General features: G+C 36.5%; 2 protein-coding genes across 2 annotated transcripts; both read right to left on the bottom strand.

Annotated features, from left to right (window-relative positions):
• Window positions 1-685: 685 nt before the first annotated feature.
• Window positions 686-8677, bottom strand: LOC130217837 (torsin-1A-like). Its single transcript, XM_056450049.1, has 5 exons — window positions 8544-8677; window positions 5235-5500; window positions 4953-5128; window positions 3567-3700; window positions 686-983 (listed from the first exon to the last, which is right to left on the bottom strand). Exons 1-5 carry the CDS (start codon window positions 8632-8634, stop codon window positions 733-735), a joined length of 918 nt encoding a protein of 305 aa, XP_056306024.1. The 5' UTR covers window positions 8635-8677; the 3' UTR covers window positions 686-732.
• A 2585-nt stretch (window positions 8678-11262) lies between these two features.
• Window positions 11263-19763, bottom strand: tor1l3 (torsin family 1 like 3). The gene is made up of 5 exons (XM_056450047.1): window positions 19487-19763; window positions 17714-17964; window positions 14725-14900; window positions 14517-14650; window positions 11263-11605 (listed from the first exon to the last, which is right to left on the bottom strand). The coding sequence occupies exons 1-5, from the start codon at window positions 19659-19661 to the stop codon at window positions 11355-11357; spliced, it is 987 nt and encodes a 328-aa protein (XP_056306022.1). The 5' UTR covers window positions 19662-19763; the 3' UTR covers window positions 11263-11354.
• Between the last annotated feature and the right edge of the window lie 730 nt (window positions 19764-20493).

Here is a 20493-nt window from a genome sequence, read left to right as displayed (position 1 = left end):
TGCTGTAAATGCTGTAAATGTAATATAGTGCATTACTTTACTTAAAAAGTAATCCCTTTGAAGCGGGGCATAGAGACGAGCCTTTAAAAGCATAATTTGTGACTCCAAGCATTGGTTGTTTACCCTTCAAAATCCTTCATTCCAACTTTTGAACACTTTAGTTTGGAACGACACTTCAGTGTGTTCATAATGATTGTTTTAACTTTAAAGTGTGGTTTGGAGGGGCGATATTACCGTTTTAGAACACACCAAACTGTAAACTGGCAGTAAAGTAGAAACAACTTTCGATGTTCTGTGGAGGCGGAGCTTATGCTAGTATGTCATAGAGTAGAACCTTTCAAAGCTTGCTGTTTTGACAGACTCCCTTCATTATAGGCTGTTTTTAAAGTAAAGACAAAGTTTTGTATTCTAAAACTTACAGGATGTTTTTATAATACCATGAGCTTATACATGTCAAAAGATGAAGAGAATTTTGGTTTCTCAGTTCATGGCCCATTAATAAAGATTGCTGTAAAGTTGTTAGCTGTTAGAGTTGACGACGGAAACAGAACGAATCCTTATGTTATATACAATCATTTTGCAGTGTGCTTTTTTGGATGCACCTAAATTTACAATGAAAGGCATGCAGAAAATAGTTTTGTGAGAATAATTTATTAGTCTCAATTTAGAAAAAAACAATCTATTGACATCCCTTATTCACATACATTCAAATGGCACTAAGTGGTACTTTCACTATTCATCAACATATAGCGCCAACTTCTGCCTGACGGACTTGCAGCCTTTCTCAGCAAAGACTCTGTGTATTTTGGGGAAGAAAGGCATGTCTCTGGCCACTTTATCTGCCAGATGAGCATCTTGGGTTTTGTTCAGATGCTCCATCTCAGTCAAGACACACTGGCGCACATGCCTCAGCTCCAGAGGTAGGAAAGGAATATAGTGATCAATCAGATGATGCTCTATGAGACTGGAGTGCCAAAATCCACCTGGGAAGAGATACAAAACAATTAATAGATTTAAGGGGAACAAATTTAAGCCATATAATATAAGGAAGGGATGATTGAAATGCAATTAAAAGAAGCAACCGATGTAAAAAATAAAACAAATAATTGATGACAGGGCCGTTAAAGGGGTGGTCCATTATGATATATTTTAAACTTTAGTTGATGTGTAATGTAATGCAAAGGGAGACATTGGCTTTTACAGAGTTAGCTTCGCAAAGCCTACAGCGAAAGAGTTTGGGGACTACAAAAAATACATCCCCGGGCTTCACAAACGCTTCAGGTTATGTGCATTCACCACACGCACACACTGTGCGCAGCGAAGGCAGAGCAGAGCTAAAATGTCGTCTAAATGCTGCTATTTCCACAGAGCTTCTTTTGTTTCTGTATTTGGGCTTTTAAAAGACATGACACAAAGAGTGAAGTGCTTACAGTTTAATTTTTAGTATGTTCCAGAGACTTATAAAAAATATATAGCAAGCATTTGACAAAGGATAGCTTTCAGAATCTCTCAGAGTGCTGCATTCGGCTAAAAACTCCTTCAAACATATTAGACGAAGCTGTGGATTGTGAGCCACAACCTGTAAGTATTCGTATGTGTTAAAATTGATCAACTATGCACAGTTTCAAGCGTCAATGGTATGTTGTAGCGAGGACGTAAACAAGGATTGTAATTGTAAATGTGTCATTTGCTGTCTGATTCTGGCACAAATTGATACAGCTAACAGCTTCTCTGACTGACAGTGTTTACACGGCGCAAAAACGTGTGCTTGTAGGAGCGTGAAGCTTTCCAGGTGACATGGAGCTGATCCGCCAATCACAGCACATTATGTTAATTGACCAATTAGAGCTTCTTGAGGACGAGCTTTTTCGGAGAAACTAGAAAAATATAACAGTCGTTTTCATGTTAGCAGAGTAGCTGTATATAATGTATATATACATGAATATAATGAAAGATATATATACAAATAATGTTGTTTTATTTTAAATAAAGCATGAGCACACATTGCTTTGCATCTTATAAACACAACCAAGTCCTAAAAATACACTCTGAACTAGCGATGCGCAGATGTCGGTTATATCCACGAGCACTTCGGATAATCCGGGTAATAAAAAAATACATTATGATTAATTGCGGGTGGGTTGCGGGTGGATGAGTTTATTTGTTAATGATTTTGCGTTGTATTTTTTAAACACATTTGTTAAGCAGAAATGGAGGTGAAACCAATCCAAGTGAAACTTAAAAATGGTAAATTAAAAACTAAACAAAGGAAGGAAAGAAAAGTGCTGTGTGGGAGCGTTTAGCAAAGGTTAACAAGGTTAATAAAGTGCTGGTATGTAATAGGCTAAGTGCTTTATATGAAAGCCTCAAGACCGGTAGCCTACAGTACATCAAATATGAAACATCATGTGTGTGCTAAATCGAACGCCGGTCAAGTCAAAGTCTGACAATCACTTTAAGTGCTTATATTTGTCAGGACAGTAAAAAATACCACAGGAAGTTGCGTGGAGGCATGTGTGGACCTGTGCTGCCTTGATATACAGTACTCCCCTTCCATGTTGTATCTGGTTAATAACGAACGGTCCACCCTGACATATCATCATGCTTAAAACAAAGAATTAGAATTATTAAAGTGACGACGGGTGCGGATATATATATCATATAAAATTATATGTGAATGGGCTGGTGTAATATTCTGATTGTATGATAACCTTGGATAAAATATCACAGTTTTTTACGGCATTGTGATTACTGCTCTAAAAAATATTCTTTTTTAATGTCTCTGCAAAAACTTTCTTCCCTTTTGAACACAATATATTTTATTTTGAGAAACATTTAAAATATTTTGGGACAGTAAACATGTCAGGCTAAATAATGAATTATTGAAATAAGTGAATTATTGACTTCTGCTGTCTTCATTAGTTTGAAAAACACGATGTCTTTACAATTTAAACGGTATTTTTGGATAGCTTTTCTGCTGGAGGTACTGTTGTCCTAAAAAAACAAAACAAAAAAAATTACACACACCATAGGAACGGTATAACAGAAGAATTTGGCGGTTTAAAATCTTTCCAAACCGCGGTATACCTTGAAAACGGTTATAGTCCCATGTTTAGTATGAAGCCGCAGATTCGGGTGACATTTCAGCTGCTCCGCGCATCTTTACTCTGGACCACCCATTATACAACATAATGCACACCCAAGGGGTTGATGCAGCCATGATGCGAAGCGATGTGCATTATTTTATAAAAATTCAATGGAGCTGATTCAATTCGAATTTGAATTTTGCCTACTGCAAATCTACTCTTAACAGAAAAAGCACCCAATGTTGTGGGCTCTAGCATCAAGACCATTGCGCATTCTTCTTTCTAAAGTCAACAAAAAAGCTGTGCAGTGTGCAATGCCTTAGAATGTTTATAAGCCATACAATTTAAGCATTCATCAGCCCCGTAGAAAAATTATTAATGTATTAATAATATATGTATTAATATAACTATTAATCTATGCATATATGACTACATGCACGTTATAAAATCTTTTAATAACTGAAATGCTTTGATTCATACTTTTCTCGTTCTTGCTGATGCTTTCAGAGATCATAATCTCTAGATCCCTGCTGTTCATCTTGATCTCTTCCCGTTTTCTGCCTTCTCTCCAGAAATCCAGGGCCAGGTCGGCAATCACTTTCCCACCTGTATTACTACACATAAACACAGATAATTATTGATTGGGTCGTTTGGGGAATTATAATGAATATAAATTATAATGTATAACCTGAGAAAAATGAAGATTGCTTTGTGGAATGACACTCCATTTACATGGGCATTGTAGTCAATGATGGTTTAATCACATCGATAACCTGTGGTTGCATTTTGTCCATTTCATCAAAAATGAACATGGAGCGTGGAAAATTTGCTACATTCGTATGTATGAACTGCTTTAGCCAGACCTGATACACAGAACATGCAAATGCCAGTTAGAGAAGTGATTTATGTCATGTGCTACACCCTACATGTGTATTATGTAAATTGGCTTTTTTTATTCATTTCTTTATTGCTAGCATGCAATTTAAGACCCACAAGAGGGCACTCCATCCATCCTGCACCTCTGTCATTCACTCCGACTACACCTCCCACTATGCATTGCACCAATCACCCACTACAGCTGTGACCCATTCACTCTGATCCAGACTCTAATTACACTAACACCTGCAGGACATTCCTGACTCACATATAAAGTTGTGGTCACTCTAGAGTTTGAGCTTGCGAAATTCTGTAGTACGCGCTGCGAAAGCGATTAAACAAGATGATTAGGCATTTAAAAAGCGAGCGATTGGTCCATATTTTAAATTTCTGTCCAGAGAGGTCATATTGTGATCCTCGATTGGTCTCACGCAGTCAAGGGATGCAATTTCGCAGGTCAGAGTTCACCAAGCTTGAACTTTGCAACAGCGAACTGCTAAACTTGTCGCACGAGCTTACGTTTCCAGTCCTGACGCATTCGTGTGCGTATGAATGGAAGTCCATAGAGCGTAAAGTGCAGTGTGACCGCAGCTTTAGCCCAAAAGACACTATCATTTTGAAGTCTTGTTAAGTGTTGTGAACATTTGTTAGCGGTTTCCTTAATTCTCTTAAGAGGGTTGCATACCGGATGCGCCACTCAGCACCGCAACACGGTGGGAAGTATTGCACACCATACGCGCACATTCGAATGTTATTTAAAATAAAATTATTCAGATGGCGCTCTGTGGTGCGGCAGAAATATGAACAGTGTCCTGAGTTATCCTGCATACCCCTCTATTTTCCAGAAATCCAGAGCCAAGTTAACAATCACATTCCCACCGGCATTACTATAAATAAACACAGATCATCCTTAGTGACAGTTTATTGGACGAGCAGAGGAATTTAATTATCACACAATTCAGATCTGAAAATAACTTTTTAGTGCATCACCTGAGAAAAATGAAGATCGCATTGTGAAATGATACTCCATCCACATTGTCATTGTAGTCCAGAAAAGGTTTTAGGATGTCGATCAGCTCTGGATGCATCTTGTCCATTTCATCAAATATAAACATGGAGTGGGGAAAGCTGGATACATTTCCATGAATCCACTGCTTTAGCTGAGCCTGAATATCAAGAACAAGAAATCCACAGTTTATAGTTATACAATTATAGTTAAAGGCTACAAAAAAGGCTTTTGGTAGAAAAAAATAAACTGTATATATTACTTACACAGTACATGTGCACATTTTCTTTGTGTGGGAAATGAAACGGAGATATAAATGTGTGAATGTGCTTGCTTTTCTCCCCTTTTTCATACATGTTTCTTGCGATGATTTTAAAGGCGTGGTTTTTTCCAGTTCCCATAATCCCGTGAAAAGAGAGCACCAGAGGTTTGTTTGTGTTTTTGTCAGCCATAAACGAGGAGACAGCTTTTAGTACAACATCAGAGACAATGTGCTGCCCAAAGAGGGCATTTCTTAAATCTGACTTCAAACCTGGAATGTGAAAAAAAAAACATTTTATTTTTGTGAGGTTTGCAATGATAGTTTACATACTGATGGCTGGTTTTGCCTAATTGAAAACTGCAAAGTTTACAGCATGCACAAATTTCAATGCACAATGTGGCAATGCTTAGCTTATTGTGGTGTTAAAAAAGTTTTAAAACAAATTACAGCACATGACGTGATACTCTAATACAATATAACAGTAGACTACTCATAGGTAACAAGCAATTAAATTATGATTATTTATTAGTACGTGGTTATTCAGATCTACATTAATAGTACTTACACTATATGACATAGTGGGCTCCCATCATAGATCAAGAGTTAAAGTTGAAACTAATTGTATTGTTTAGGATTAACCGTTTGACATGTAGCATCTCTTTCACAAGGGGTTATCTATATACAAAATCAATTAAAAGTGTGCATTATTTTTGAGAACTACAGTGTGATTGTAATTCGTTTTCTATAGGTTAGATAAGTTAGAAACGTGTATATAACTGTTGAATATTAGGGCTGCACCATTCTGGCTAAAATGTGAATTATGATTTATTTATTTTTTTTGCTTAAAATCAAGATCACGATTCTTTCTCACGATTCTTTAGATGTTAAAAAAAGGTTAATAAGAGTAGGCTATTATTATTGATAATTCTCAAACATATCGTCACGTGGAATTATAAGGTTCTATCTGCGTTCTGAATTATTTTAAGATATTGAGCTTCAAAGTTTTTGCAATCCATATAGCAAACAGTATGTGTGCAACATTTGTTTTTTGTTTTTTTGTTTTTTTTTTAGGCTTAAAATGTAAACAATAAGTTTTCATTTAATACGAATATGTCAATAACTCAATTGTGTTAAAAATGTCAGATAGAACCTAATTTTAAAGTGACGATATGGTAAAAAAACAACAATAATATTAGGTCTATGTGTAGGTCTACTGTTGCTTAAAATGCTACATTTTGTACAATCACTATGGTGGACTTGAACAGACATTAAATATGTCCTGTTTGTTAATTCACAGTAAAATGATGATATCAGAATACAACTTTACAGAATACAACATTATAAGCTAGAGTAGCTATACTGACACTGTTAAACATTTATTTTCATGCCCAACACTCGTTCGCTATGAAAGAAAAAACATATCAAATGCGTGTCGTAATCATAACCGTAAAATGCGTTATAATCATTTAAATGATGTGCGGCCAGTTTCACTTTCACTTCCTAGTGCAGCTCATGGCTGCCGTCACTGAAAACACACACACATGCAAGTCATTCTTTCAGCGCGGCGATCAAACGATCGCTCTGTGCAACGAATTGAACGTTATTTACAACTTTATCAGTTGTTATTTACAGCCTATGCAGGTTCTGTTCACTAAAGTAGCCGTCATTGGCATGCTGCGTGCACGCGCGCGCGTTCTCGGCAGTAAACAAACAGCCTCGCGGTCAGCTCACATGTGATTTCGTGGCCGCGAACATCATTAATAAAGACAGAAATGATATTTCTGGGTGAATTATACCTTATAAATACAGTATGGGACAGTATGCTTCTCTCTTGACCTTGAAAATATTGGCTGAATTGTAGAAAAAGCTGAATTAAGATCGTGTGTAGGGTCGAATCGAGATCGTGATCTTTTTTCGATTAATTGTGCAGCACTATTGAAAATAACTTTAGAGATGGTCCCTAAATTCGTGAATAAAATAACAATCGAGTGACAAACAAACCAATCTTTCTGTACAGTAAACAAAGCAGCTGTAAAAAAGCAGCTGATAAATATTATCCAACAATTATATCTGATAGAATCATTACCATTAAAGCAAATCTATTCCTTCTTGGCTCAACACTTTCGTTTTTGAAAATATGTTGGGCATTGACAGATTCAAATCGAGGTGTAGCTACACTTCCTCAACACTATATAAAGTTCAAATTCAGTTTCATTTTTATTTATACAGGAACACATAGCCTGATCAAACACGTGAATCTCCATTTCATCTCAGTCGCTATTGAAGTTAGAAACGTGTATACAAATGTTGTATAGAATAGAGACGGTCCCTAAATTTGCAAATATCAAACGTCCAGCGACAAACAAATCAAGTGTTCTGTACAGTGAACAAAGCAGCTGCTCTGGTCATATGCATTTTACAGACATAGCCTAATCTAAGAACAAAAAGACTGTCTACATTTTTTGACAGTATGTTTCACTCATAAAGCGAAACCTATATGTGATACACTGGTGTGTGATACTTTTAACTGTCATGTGCGCGGCGCCCAGCGGCGCTTCCAGTGTGCGACCTGCTAAATAGCTCAGGAGCCACATGTGGCTCTTTGACCAAAAAACATGTTCCTCTCCAGCTGTCTCCCTTCAATAAAAAATTAAAACTGTCTCTTATAACTGTTTCCTATTGAAAATACAATTAAAACTATTTTTATTGTATATTTTTACAGCAAAATGAATAAAAATAAAAGGACGTTTCAAACAATGCTCATGTGGATTAGGCCTAACTTGAATAGAGACACCAAAAAAAGGGCATGCAACTTACATTTCTATGGTAACCTTGCGCACGTAAATTCAAACATTCATGAGTGGTGATGATGAAAAGAACTGTCTGCTTAATATCTGTTGGTGCTCCTTAAACAGACATTTAACTGACTATAAGAAACTTTGCAAGTGCATGTCAACTTACCCCAACCCTAACCCCAACCTAACAGTCTACTTATAATGAGAATTAGTTGGCATGTAGATGCAATGTAACATAATTCAATAAATGAACCATCAAAATAAAGTGTGACCAGAAATTCTATAAATTGCACTTTCTTAATACATGGACTTGCCATGTGATGATTCATATATATCCCCAATGGCTCTTTAAAAAATGCATTTGCCAAAAAAATCAGAAATGGCTCTTTGCTGAAAAAAGGTTCCAGACCCCTGATATAGCTGATAAATCCACACACAACATTATTTAGTTTTCGCTTATTTTCATTTTTGGTAGATCTGTCTCTTGTAAGGTCAAATATAAATGTGGTCAAACTCACCTGCAGGATTAAAAGACAAATCGTCCGACTGAGTAGAATTAAAGTAATAGTAATACAGAAACGCAAAAACAATAGCTGATGGAATTATCATCGTGAAAGCAAATCTCTTCCTCCGTGGTTCAACACTGTCGTTTTTGAAAGTAAGTTGGACTGTGACAGGTTCAAATCGAGGTGTAGTACACTTCCTCAACAGTATAAAACAAGTTGATTGGTCTTTACTAACTAGCTTTCAGTTTCATTTTCATTCATCCAGGAACACACTAGCCTGATCAAACACATGAATCTCCATTACGCAGTAAAAATCGAGCAGTGCAATTGATTTATCGAAATAAGTTTCTTTCATGAAAGTTTATTGTATTTAATAGAAATAATTTTTGTAACATTTGATTCCTTTAAAGGGATAGTTGACCCAAATTCTGAACACCATTCAACCTAAACTTGTCACAAACCTGTTTGAAATGTTTTTTTTTTCTTGTACACAAAAGAAGATATTTTGAATATTTTGGTAACCTGCAACAATTGACGTCTATAGTTTTCAGAACCATGTGAAGCGTATGGTGTGTAAATGAACCATTCTTTTAAAATAATCTGAGTAAACCTAACCTGGCTGGGAGCTAGATTTCCAGGCTGCTCTAAAAATGTTAATGAACGATCTTTTCATCATTTCGACATTTAAACCTGAAAACTTTTAAAGTATTTAATTATTAGACCTAAATTCACTTGCTAGATTTAGCGGTCATCAAATGATTCATGTGATGACCAGCAGGTGAAGCCACATATTCAATTATTCAGACATAGCCTGCAGAGGAATTACTAAACCACCACTGGTAAGTGTAAATGTACTGAAATGCAGTGTTGGGAGAATGCATTACAAGTAGCTTAAGTTATGTAATCAGATTACTTTTTAAAGTAACTAGTAAAGTTACGCATTAATTTTCCATTTTCAGGAAAAACAAAAACATTCATTTGAAAAAAGGGTTAAAAGGTTGTGCCAGTTATTTTGTTTTCCTGTGGGAATCTGGAATAAGAGCAGATGTGTTTGTTGTGTGTCGTGTAAACATATACATACTTAAAATGTTTTGGCTGGCAATTCAACGTTTTCTCCATTGCACAAAAACAGATTCAGAATCGCTTCAAATGAACAAAAACTGAGAAATGCAAACTGAATATTTTCTTGTTTTGTTGAAAGTTGAAGTTTCTTTTCATGCGCCCCATTATTCATTCACTACAGAATTGCAGAATTTTTCTGAGCTCACAGACATGAATTTACATTTCCTTCCACATGTTTTTCACATTTAGTGTAAAAGCGCCTAATGTTTGTTTTTATATTATCACAAAACAGAATCAGAATCAGAAAGAGCTTTATTGCCAGGTATGTTCACACATACGAGGAATTTGTTTTCGGGACAGAGCTTCTACAGTGCAACAGGATTACAGAGACAGGACAAAAAACAGATAATAAATATATTTTAAAAAATAGAAGTAAGTAGTGAGTGCAAATATACAGATTGACAAGTGTTTGTACGTGTTTATTACTATATACAACGTTATATGTGCAGCTGTTATGTGCAAATTGGCATTTAAAGTGTGTTATTAAATAAGTGTATTTGTGTATAAAAGTGTATAGCAAGTAGTGATGTTGGTTTCGCAATTATTATCATCAAGTGTTCATGAGATGGATTGCCTGAGGGAAGAAACTGTTTCTGTGTCAGGCTGTTCTGGTGCGCAGTGCTCTGTAGCGTCGACCAGAAGGTAAAAGTTCAAAGAGGCAGTGTGCTGGGTGTGAGAGGTCCAGAGTGATTTTGGCAGCCCTTCTGCTCGCTCTGGATAAGTACAGTTCTTGGGGAGTAGGAAGGGTTGTACCAATGATTCGCTCAGCAGTCCGAACTATTCGACGTAGTCTTTGGAGGTCGTATTTAGTAGCTGAGCTAAACCAGACAGTTATTGATGTGCAGATGACTGATTCAATGATGGAGGTGTAGAACTGTTTCAGCAGCTCCTTTGGGAGGTTAAACTTCCTCATCTGACGAAGAAAGTACAGCCTCTGTTGAGCTTTTTTGACAACAGCGAGAATAGTCCAGATGAAAAGGTGCTGTAAATGTAATATAGCACATTACTTTACTTAAAAAGTAATCCCTTTGAAGCGGGGCATAGAGACAAGCCTTTAAAAGCATAATTTGTGACTCCAAGCATTGGTTGTACCCTTCAAAATCCTTCATTTCCAACTTTTGAACACTTTAGTTTGGAACGACACTTCAGTGTGTTCATGATGATTGTTTTCACTTTAAAGTGTGGTTTGGAGGGCGATATAACCGTTTTTGAACACACCAAACTGTAAACTGGCAGTAAAGTAGAAACAACTTTCGATGTTCTGTGGAGGCGGAGCTTATACTAGTATGTCATAGAGTAGAGCCTTTCAAAGCTTGCTGTTTTGGCAGACTCCCTTCATTATAGGCTGTTTTTAAAGTAAAGACAAAGTTTTGTATTCTAAAACTTACAGGATGTTTTTATAATACCATGAGCTTATACATGTCAAAAGATGAAGAGAATTTTGGTTTCTCAGTTCATGGCCCATTTAATGAAGATTGCTGTAAAGTTGGTAGCTGTTAGATTTGACGACGGAAACAGAACGAATCCTTATGTTATATACAATCATTTTGCAGTGTGCTTTTTTGGAAATGCACCTAAATTTACAATGAAAGGCATGCAGAAAATACAGTTTTGTGAGAATAATTTATTAGTCTCAATTTAGAAAAACAATCTATTGACAGCCCTTATTCAAATACATTCAAATGGCACTAAGTGGTACTTCTATTCATCAACATATAGCGCCAACTTCTGCCTGACGGACTTGCAGCCTTTCTCAGCAAAGACTCTGTGTATTTTGGGGAAGAAAGGCATGTCTCTGGCCACTTTATCTGCCAGATGAGCATCTTGGGTTTTGTTCAGATGCTCCATCTCAGTCAAGACACACTGGCGCACATGCCTCAGCTCCAGAGGTAGGAAAGGAATAAAGTGATCAATCAGATGATGCTCTATGAGACTGGAGTGCCAAAATCCACCTGGGAAGAGATACACAACAATTAATAGATTTGAGGGGAACAAATTTAAGCCATATAATACAAGGAAGGGATGATTGAAATGCAATTAAAAGAAGCAACCGATGTAAAAAATAAAACAAATAATTGATGACAGGCCGTTAAAGGGGTGGTCCATTATGATAGGATATTTTAATCTTTAGTTGATGTGTAATGTAGCTCTGTAAACATAAACAACATCTCTGAATGTAAGATGCTCAAAGTTCAATGCAAAGGGAGACATTGGCTTTTACAGAGTTAGCTTAGCAAAGCCTACAGCGAACGAAGTTTGGGGACTACAAAAAATACATCTGGGCTAGTGAGATCACAAACGCTTCAGGTTATGTGCATTCACCACGCGCACACACCGTGCGCAGCGAAGGCAGAGCAGAGCTAAAATGTCATCCAAATACTGCTATTTCCACAGAGCTTCTTCTGTTTCTGTATTTGGGCTTTTAAAGGACATGACACAAAGAGTGAAGTGCTTACAGTTTAATTTTTAGTATGTTCCAGAGAATTACAAAAAATTATATAGCAAGCATTTGACAAAGGACAGCTTTCAGAATCTCTCCCAGAGTGCTGCATTCAGCTAAAAACTCCTTCAAACATATTAGACGAAGCTGTGGATTGTAAGCCACAACCTGTAAGTATTCTTATTTGTTAAAATTGATCAACTATGCACAGTTTCAAGCGTCAATGGAATGTTGTAGCGAGGACGTAAACAAGGATGTAATTGTAAATGTGTCATTTGCTGTCTGATTCTGGCACAAATTGATACAGCTAACAGCTTCTCTGACTGACAGTGTTTACATGGCGCAAAACCGTGTGCTTGTAGGAGCGTGAAGCTTTTACAGGTGACATGGAGCTGATCCGCCAATCACAGCACATTATGTTAATTGACCAATCAGAGTCTCTTGAGGACGAGCCTTTCGGAGAAACTAGAAAATATAACAGTCGTTTTCATGTTAGCAGAGTAGCTGTATATAATGTATATATGCATGTATATAATGAAAGATATATATATATATATATATATATATATATATATATATATATATATATATATATATATATATATATATATATATATATATATAAATATTGTTGTTTTTTTTTTTTATAAATGAAGCATGAGCACACATTGCTTTGCATCTTATAAACACAACCAAGTCCTAAAAATACTCTCTGAACTAGCGATGCGCAGATGGCGGTTATATCCACGGGCACTGCGGATAATCCGGGTAATAAAAAATACATTATGATTAATTGCGGGTGGGTTGCGGGTGGATGAGTTTATTTGTTAATGATTTTTGCGTTTGTATTTTTTAAACACATTTGTTTAAGCAGAAATGGAGGTGAAACCAATCCAAGTGAAACTTAAATGGTAAATTAAAAACTAAAGAAAAGGAAGAAAAGAAAAGTGCTGTGTGGGAGCGTTTAGCAAAGGTTAACAAGGTTGAATCAAGTGCTGGGTATGTAATAGGCTAAGTCAGGGGTGGGCAAACTCGGTCCTGGAGGGCCGGTGTCCTGCATAGTTTAGCTTCAACTCTACTCAAACACACCTGAACATGCTAATCAGTGTCTTCAAGATCACTAACTATCTATAAGCAGGTGTGTTTGATCAGAGTTGGAGCTAAACTGTGCAGGACACCGGCCCTCCAGGACAGAGTTTGCCCACCCCTGGGCTAAGTGCTTTATATGAAAGCCACAAGACCGGTAGCCTACAGTACATCAAATATGAAACATCATGTGTGTGCTAAATCGAACGCCGGTCAAGTCAAAGTCTGACAATCACTTTAGGTTCTTATATTTGTCAGGACAGTAAAAAATACCACTGGAAGTTGTGTGGAGGCATGTGTGGACCTGTGCTGCCTTGATATACAGTACTCTCCTTCCATTTTGTATCTGGTTAATAACGAACGGTCCACGCTGACCTATCATCATGCTTAAAGCAAAGAATTAGAATTATTAAAGTGACGATCGGGTGCGGATATATATATCATATAAAATTATATGTGCTTGGGCCGGTATAAGATTCTGACGGTATGATAAACTTGGATAAAAATATCAAGGTTTCACTGTATTGTGATTACTGCTCTAAAAAATATTCTTTTTTATTGTCTCGGCAACAAACAAAAACTTTCTTCCCTTTTGAACACAATATATTTTATTTTGAGAAACATTTAAAATATTTTGGGACAGTAAACATGTCAGGCTAAATAATTCAAGTGAATTATTGACTTCTGCTGTCTTCATTAGTTTGAAAAACACAGATATCTTTACAATTTAAAACGGTATTTTTGGATATCTTTTCTGCTGGAGGTACTGTTGTCCTAAAAAAACAAAAAACAAAAAAATGTAATAAAATATCTTACACATACCATAGGAACTGTATAACAGAAAAATTTGGCGGTTTTAAAACCTTGACTTTTCCAAACCGCGGTATACCTTGAAAACGGTTATCGTCCCATGCCTGGTATGAAGACGCAGACTTGTGTGACATTTCAGCTGATCCGCGCATCTTTACTCTGGACCACCCATTATATTAAAAACTGCACACCCAAGGGGTTGATGCAGCCATGATGCGAAGCGATGTGCATTATTTTATAAAAATTCAATGGAGCTGATTCAATTCGAATTTAAATTTTGCGTGCTGCAAATCTACTCTTAACAGAAAAAGCACCCAATGTTGTGGGCTCTACCATCAAGACCATTGCGCATTCTTCTTTTCTAAAGTCAAAAAAAGGCTGTGCAGTGTGCAATGCCTTAGAATGTTTATAAGCCATACAATTTAAGCATTCATCAGCCCCGTAGAAAAAAAAACTCTTAATATATGCATATATGACTACATGCATGTTATAAAATCTTTTAATAACTGAAATCCTTTGATTCATACTTTTCTCGTTCTTGCTGATGCTTTCAGAGATCATAATCTCTAGATCCCTGCTGTTCATCTTGATCTCTTCCCGTTTTCTGCCTTCTCTCCAGAAATCCAGGGCCAGGTCGGCAATCACTTTCCCACCTGTATTACTACACATAAACACAGATAATTATTGATTGGGTCGTTTGGGGAATTATAATGAATATAAATTATAATGTATAACCTGAGAAAAATGAAGATTGCTTTGTGGAATGACACTCCATTTACATGGGCATTGTAGTCAATGAATGGTTTAATCACATCGATAACCTGTGGTTGCATTTTGTCCATTTCATCAAAAATGAACATGGAGCGTGGAAAATTTGCTACATTCGTATGTATGAACTGCTTTAGCCACACCTGAATACACAGAACATGCAAATGCCAGTTAGAGAAATGATTTATGTCATGTGCTACACCCCTACATGTGTATTATGTAAATTGGCTTTTTTTATTCATTTCTTTATTGCTAGCATGCAATTTAAGACCCACCAGAGGGCACACCATCCATCCTGCACCTCTGTCATTCACTCCGACTACACCTCCCACTATGCATTGCGCCAATCAACCCACTACAGCTGTGACCCATTCACTCCGATCCAGACTCTGATTACACTAACACCTGCAGGACATTCCTGACTCACATATAAAGCTGTGGTCACACTAGAGTTTGAGCTTGCGAAATTCTGTAGTACGGCGCTGCGAAAAGGGATTAAACAAGATGATTAGGCATTTAAAAAGCGAGCGATTGGTCCATATTTTAAATTTCTGTCCAGAGAGGTCATGTCTTGATCCTCGATTGGTCTCACGCAGTCAAGTGATGCGTTTTCGCAGGTCAGAGTTCACCAAGCTTGAACTTTGCAACACAGCTAACTGCTAAACTTGTCGCACGAGCTTGCGTTTCCGATCTGACGCATTCACGTGCGTATGAATGGAAGTCTATGGGGTGAAAAGTGCAGTGTGACCGCAGCTTTAGCCCAAAAGACACTATCATTTTGAAGTCTTGTTAAGTGTTGTGAACATTTGTTAGCGGTTTCTTTAATTCCCTTAAGAGGGTTGCACACCAGATGCGCCACTCAGCACCGCAACACGGTGTGCACATGACAATTGGAAGTATTGCACACCAGATGTGCACATTCGAATGTTATTTAAAATAAAACTATTCAGATGGCACGGCAGAAATATGAACAGTGTCCTGAGTTGTAGCTGGGCGCCGCTGACAGCTGCATACCCTGATAGAAATCTATGTTTAGAATTCTAAAATGCATGGCACTGCGTGGCGCATCTGGTGTGCGACCCCCTTTATTCTTAGTTTTATGCCTTGCCTGTTTTTGATTTCAGAATACTTTAGATGTTCTGGATATTTACTGCCTGCCCCCCACTTGTCACCTGACATTTGGATTACTCTTGAATTAACCATAAAGCACTGAAGCAGTCCAAGAAAACTAGTCAAGGCTTCAAAATGTTTTAACATCCATCTCTACAGAGACATCTAGTGGTCATTTTCAAGTATTGCTCTGTAACAGCTTCAACAAAGAAACAGTTAAACCCATGTTGTCGTTAGGCATGGGACGATAACTGTTGTCAAGGTATACCGCGGTTTGGAAAAGTCAAGGTTTTAAAAACGCCAACGTTTTCTGTAATACCGTTCCTAAGGTATGTGTAAGTTTTTTTATTTACATTTTTTGTTTGTTTTTTAGAACAGTATCTCCAGCAGAAAAGATATCCAAAGATGCTGTTGTAAATTGTAAAGAAATCAGTGTTTTGTTTAATGAAGACAGCAGAAGTCAATAATTCATTTGAATTATTTAACCTGACATGTTTACTGCTCCAAATTATAATAAATGTTTCAAAAATAGAATATATTGTTTTCAAAGGGGGATAAGGTTTTCGTTTTTTACCTAGACATTTAAAAAACTTATTTTAGAGCAGTGACCACAATACCGTGAAACCATGATATTTTTATCCAAGGTTATCATGCCATCAGCATCTTGTACCGGCCCATGCGTAGTTGTTGTTATCAAGTGATTTAGGGAAGTGGGGAGTGTTCCTGACTGGAAAGCAGTTACTTTAAGTTCCCATTCAGGGTAATTATTGTCATTAAAAATGTGTCTTATTACTGCTCTGTTCTTGTAATCTGTTATAACATCAGTCTGATATCTGAACTGTTTGTGTATAAATATGTTATTTTGGTCATGCAAAATGAACATAATAAAAGACAAGTTGTCTGCACTGATAGCCTATTGGCGACATATAGCACCAATCAGACACTTCGGGCATCCTGAGTTCGAATCCCGACCTGTGGACCTTACCGGATCATAAATCAGGACAGTAGCTAGACAAGAAGTGAAGTTGGGGGATTTGGAAAGGTCCACTAGGGCTACATGTATAATCACCGGCCACTTTTTTAGGTACACCTTACTAGTACCGGTGTATTTACTCAACCAGTCTGGCCATTCTTCTCTGACCTCTGGCATCAACAAGGCATTTGCGCCCACAGAACTGCCGCTCACTGGATATTTTCCCTTTTTCCATTCTCTGTAAACCCTAAAGATGGTTGCGCGTGAAAATCCCAGTACATCAGTAGTTTCTAAAATACTTACACCAGCCCGTCTGGCACCAACAACCATGCCATGTTCAAAGTCACTTAATTCACCTTTCTTCCCCATTCTGATAATCGGTTTGAACTGCAGCAGCTCATCTTGACCATGTCTACTGTACATGCCTAAATGCATTGAGTTGCTGCCATATGATTGGCTGATGAACAGGAGTATCTAATAAAGAGGCCGGTGAGTGTATATACCATTGTGTGGCTTGTTCATGATGCTTTCAATCAAATGCAGATTCGCCACTTTAGCCACTTCTTGAAATGCTTGTAAAACTCCCCAATGAGTCACATTAGTTTTGAGACATCTAGACTTCAGGATCTCGACATTGTATCTAAATGACAGTTTTGCATCAGCCATACCTGATTAACCCCGGCATTTATTTTTGACCATTTTTACAATAAAGCTGCATTTGGAACATTACCTCCATTGACACATGCCTATGTAAAATATGCTAAAGATACAATTCTTAATTCTTTTACCTGCACCGATAAAGAAATTGACAAACACCATCAACATTTAAACCAGTTCTTAGCTATCTTAAAAAGTTAAATACAATTTACTTACACTGTACGCATTTGAATCTTGATTGTCATATATAAATGTGTGAACATGCTTGCTGTTTTCTCCTGTAGTGTAAAGGTTTCTTGCAATGATTTTAGAGACATGATTTTTTCCAGTTCCTGCAGTCCCGTGGAAAGAGAGGACCAGAGGTTTGTTTGGTTTGCTGTCAGCCATAAACGAGGACACAGCTTTTAGTACAACATCAGAGACAATGTGCTGCCCAAAGAGGGCTTGTCCTAAATCTGACTTCAAACCTGGAATATTAAAAAAAATACATTTTATTTTTGTGTAGTTTGCAATGATCATTTACATGGCTGCTTTTGCCGAATCTAAGGTCACAACAAATTACATTTTACAATGTGGTAATGCTTATCTTATTGTGGTGTTAAAAAAGTTTGGAGCCACACTTTCAACTCAAAACAAATTACAGTATGTTAATTTTCAAGACATCACATGACGTGATACCATAATACAATATAAAAGTAGCATACTCAAAAGTAACAAGTAATTAAAATAGGATTATTTATTAATATTTGGTTAATTAGATCTAAATGATTAGGGCTGACATTATAGTGAGCTCCCAACAAATTGTATTGTTCAGGATAAACCCCTTGAGATGTAACATCTCATTTTCAAGGGAGTAACTATTTGCACAAATCAATTAAGCATGTGCATCCTTTCTGAGAACTACATGAACACTTTAGAGTGGGTTTTGCAATTGCAAGTTGTTCTCCTATAAAGGTACTGAGCTTTAAATCATCATATTTAGTGTTTGGGGTCACTTGGTAAGCATTTTTACTTTAGTTTTACTGCTTACTGTAATAAATATACATAAAATTATAAATAATAATTGAGATGAATGAACATGTTTAATCCACAGAACATGCAAATGCCAGTTAGAGAAATTATTTATGTCATGTGCTACACCTCCACATGTATATTATGTAAATTGGCTTTTTTTTTAAATTCATTTCTTTATTGCTAGCATGCAATTTAAGACCCACCAGACGGCACTCCATCCTTCCTGCACCTCTGTCATTCGTTAATAGTTCGGTTTGTGACTAACTTACTCTTCTCAATGGGCTATATGCACAGCTATTGTTTTTAGCCAACGGTAAACTTCCACTGAACGCTTAATGTGACTATTTAAAGTTTATAAGTTTTTTTTACAGCATCAATGTTGTAATGTAATTTAAAATACATCCAGTTAAATAAACTTAAGCATTTATTTAGTCGTTCAAGCATAAAACGAGATGATAGACTGTGTAAACACACGTACTGTCAGAACCAGCAGTTAGCGCAGAAAATCCAATTATAATACTGAGGTAAAATACATTTTTATATTTAAAAGAGATGGGAGGCAAATTTTAATGTAGTGCTTCTTGCCTGGTCTGAGACCCACTTTATATCAAATATCTGTTAGGCAGTGAAGATCACTTAATTAAAAGAAAACAGATCTTAAACGTGGCAAAAGACAGTTCACCGGAAGCCGTCTGGCTGTATAAAATTAAAAGTCCGTGTGCATATACCCCATTGCTAAGTTAGAACAGGGTATATCAATGTCGTGTCTTTAGAAGCGGTTCCTAAATTTGCGACTATCGAACGTAACGTCAAACCAACTTTGGTCGTTAATAAATACCAGCGGTCAAAACAGGAATTTTCAGCACATAACAGATTCGATTTTAGTTTGTTTTCCAACCCTATCATAGTAAATGATCACCTTATTTTCAGTTTTATCTCTTGCAAACTCAAACATAAAGTGGTCAATGGTCATACCTGCAGGATTAAAAGTCCGTAAAGGTTCCGGCTGAGTATTAAAATGCATGACTATTGAAACCAGAAGCACAGACGTTGTTAGAATGAGCCCACCAGCCAGAACCATAGACTCATCGTCTGTAGACACAACGCTAATGACAGACCCCAAAATAAGTAAAAGATGCAGTGTCTTCATCGTGAAAGCAAATCTGTTCCTCCTTTAGTTCAACACTTAAGTTTTTGGAAGTAAGTTGGACCCTGAACCTGACAGATTAAGATCAGTGTAGTACTGTACACTTCCTCAATGTAGCCTATAAAACAAGCTGATTGGCCTTTACAAACTACAGCTTTCAGTTTCCCTTTATCGCTAAAAGAACAGTCCAATCAAAACACACACATCTCCATACGCTGTAAAACCGAGCAGTGCAATCAATTAAGTGAAAATAGTTTCTTTTTACTCAAAGTTTCGTGAAAGTTTATTATAATTATTAGAAACAACTCAACATTTAATTCCATTACAGGGATTTTTTTTTTAATTTGCAAAAAAAAAAAAAAAAAAAAAAAAAAAAGTTGACATGTTTTCAATATTTGTTTGCATACAGAATATGAATTACATTGTCAATGAAAAAATATACAGGAGAAAAAAAGAAAGAAAAGAAAGAGTAATAAACAACATGATATAAATAAATGGATAGTTCAATCAAAACTGAGCATAATTCTGTCATCATTCAATTTAACTTGTCACAAACCTGCTTGAGCTTTTTTTTAAAGATATTTTTTTTCCTTGTACACAAAAGAAGATATTTTGGTAACCTGTAACAATTGACGTCCATAGTAGCCTATTTATTTTTCCTACTATGGATGTAAATGGTTACAGTTTTCAAACAATTTTCAGATCTTTTGATTTTCAGATTTTTTGTTTTGTTTTGTTTTGTTTTGTTTTCAGGACCATTTGATGGAGAGTATGGTGTGTAAATGAAATATCCCTTAAATGGTGAACTATCCTATTAAAATGAATCTAATCCGAG

Source organism: Danio aesculapii, chromosome 23 (genome assembly GCF_903798145.1).
Source record: "Danio aesculapii chromosome 23, fDanAes4.1, whole genome shotgun sequence".
In the NCBI taxonomy this organism is placed as follows: Eukaryota; Metazoa; Chordata; class Actinopteri; order Cypriniformes; family Danionidae; genus Danio; species Danio aesculapii.
Note: the sequence above shows the minus strand (reverse complement) of the source record. Positions and strands in the feature narration are given on the sequence as shown.

What these genes read in the sequence shown, in the direction of transcription:
- LOC130217837 (XM_056450049.1), bottom strand. Translation starts at nt 8,634, where the DNA reads ATGATAATTCCATCAGCTATTGTTTTTGCGTTTCTGTATTACTATTAC. An exon ending in TTTGTCTTTTAATCCTGCAG is followed by an intron (nt 5,501 to 8,543) that starts GTGAGTTTGACC and finishes TTCACATTCCAG; the next exon opens with GTTTGAAGTCAGATTTAAGA. An exon ending in GCGATCTTCATTTTTCTCAG is followed by an intron (nt 3,701 to 4,952) that starts GTGATGCACTAA and finishes GTTTATGTGTAG; the next exon opens with TAATACAGGTGGGAAAGTGA.
- tor1l3 (XM_056450047.1), bottom strand. Translation starts at nt 19,661, where the DNA reads ATGAAGACACTGCATCTTTTACTTATTTTGGGGTCTGTCATTAGCGTT. An exon ending in AAGATTCAAATGCGTACAGT is followed by an intron (nt 14,901 to 17,713) that starts GTAAGTAAATTG and finishes CTGTGTATTCAG; the next exon opens with GTGTGGCTAAAGCAGTTCAT. An exon ending in CATCAGCAAGAACGAGAAAA is followed by an intron (nt 11,606 to 14,516) that starts GTATGAATCAAA and finishes ATCTCTTCCCAG; the next exon opens with GTGGATTTTGGCACTCCAGT.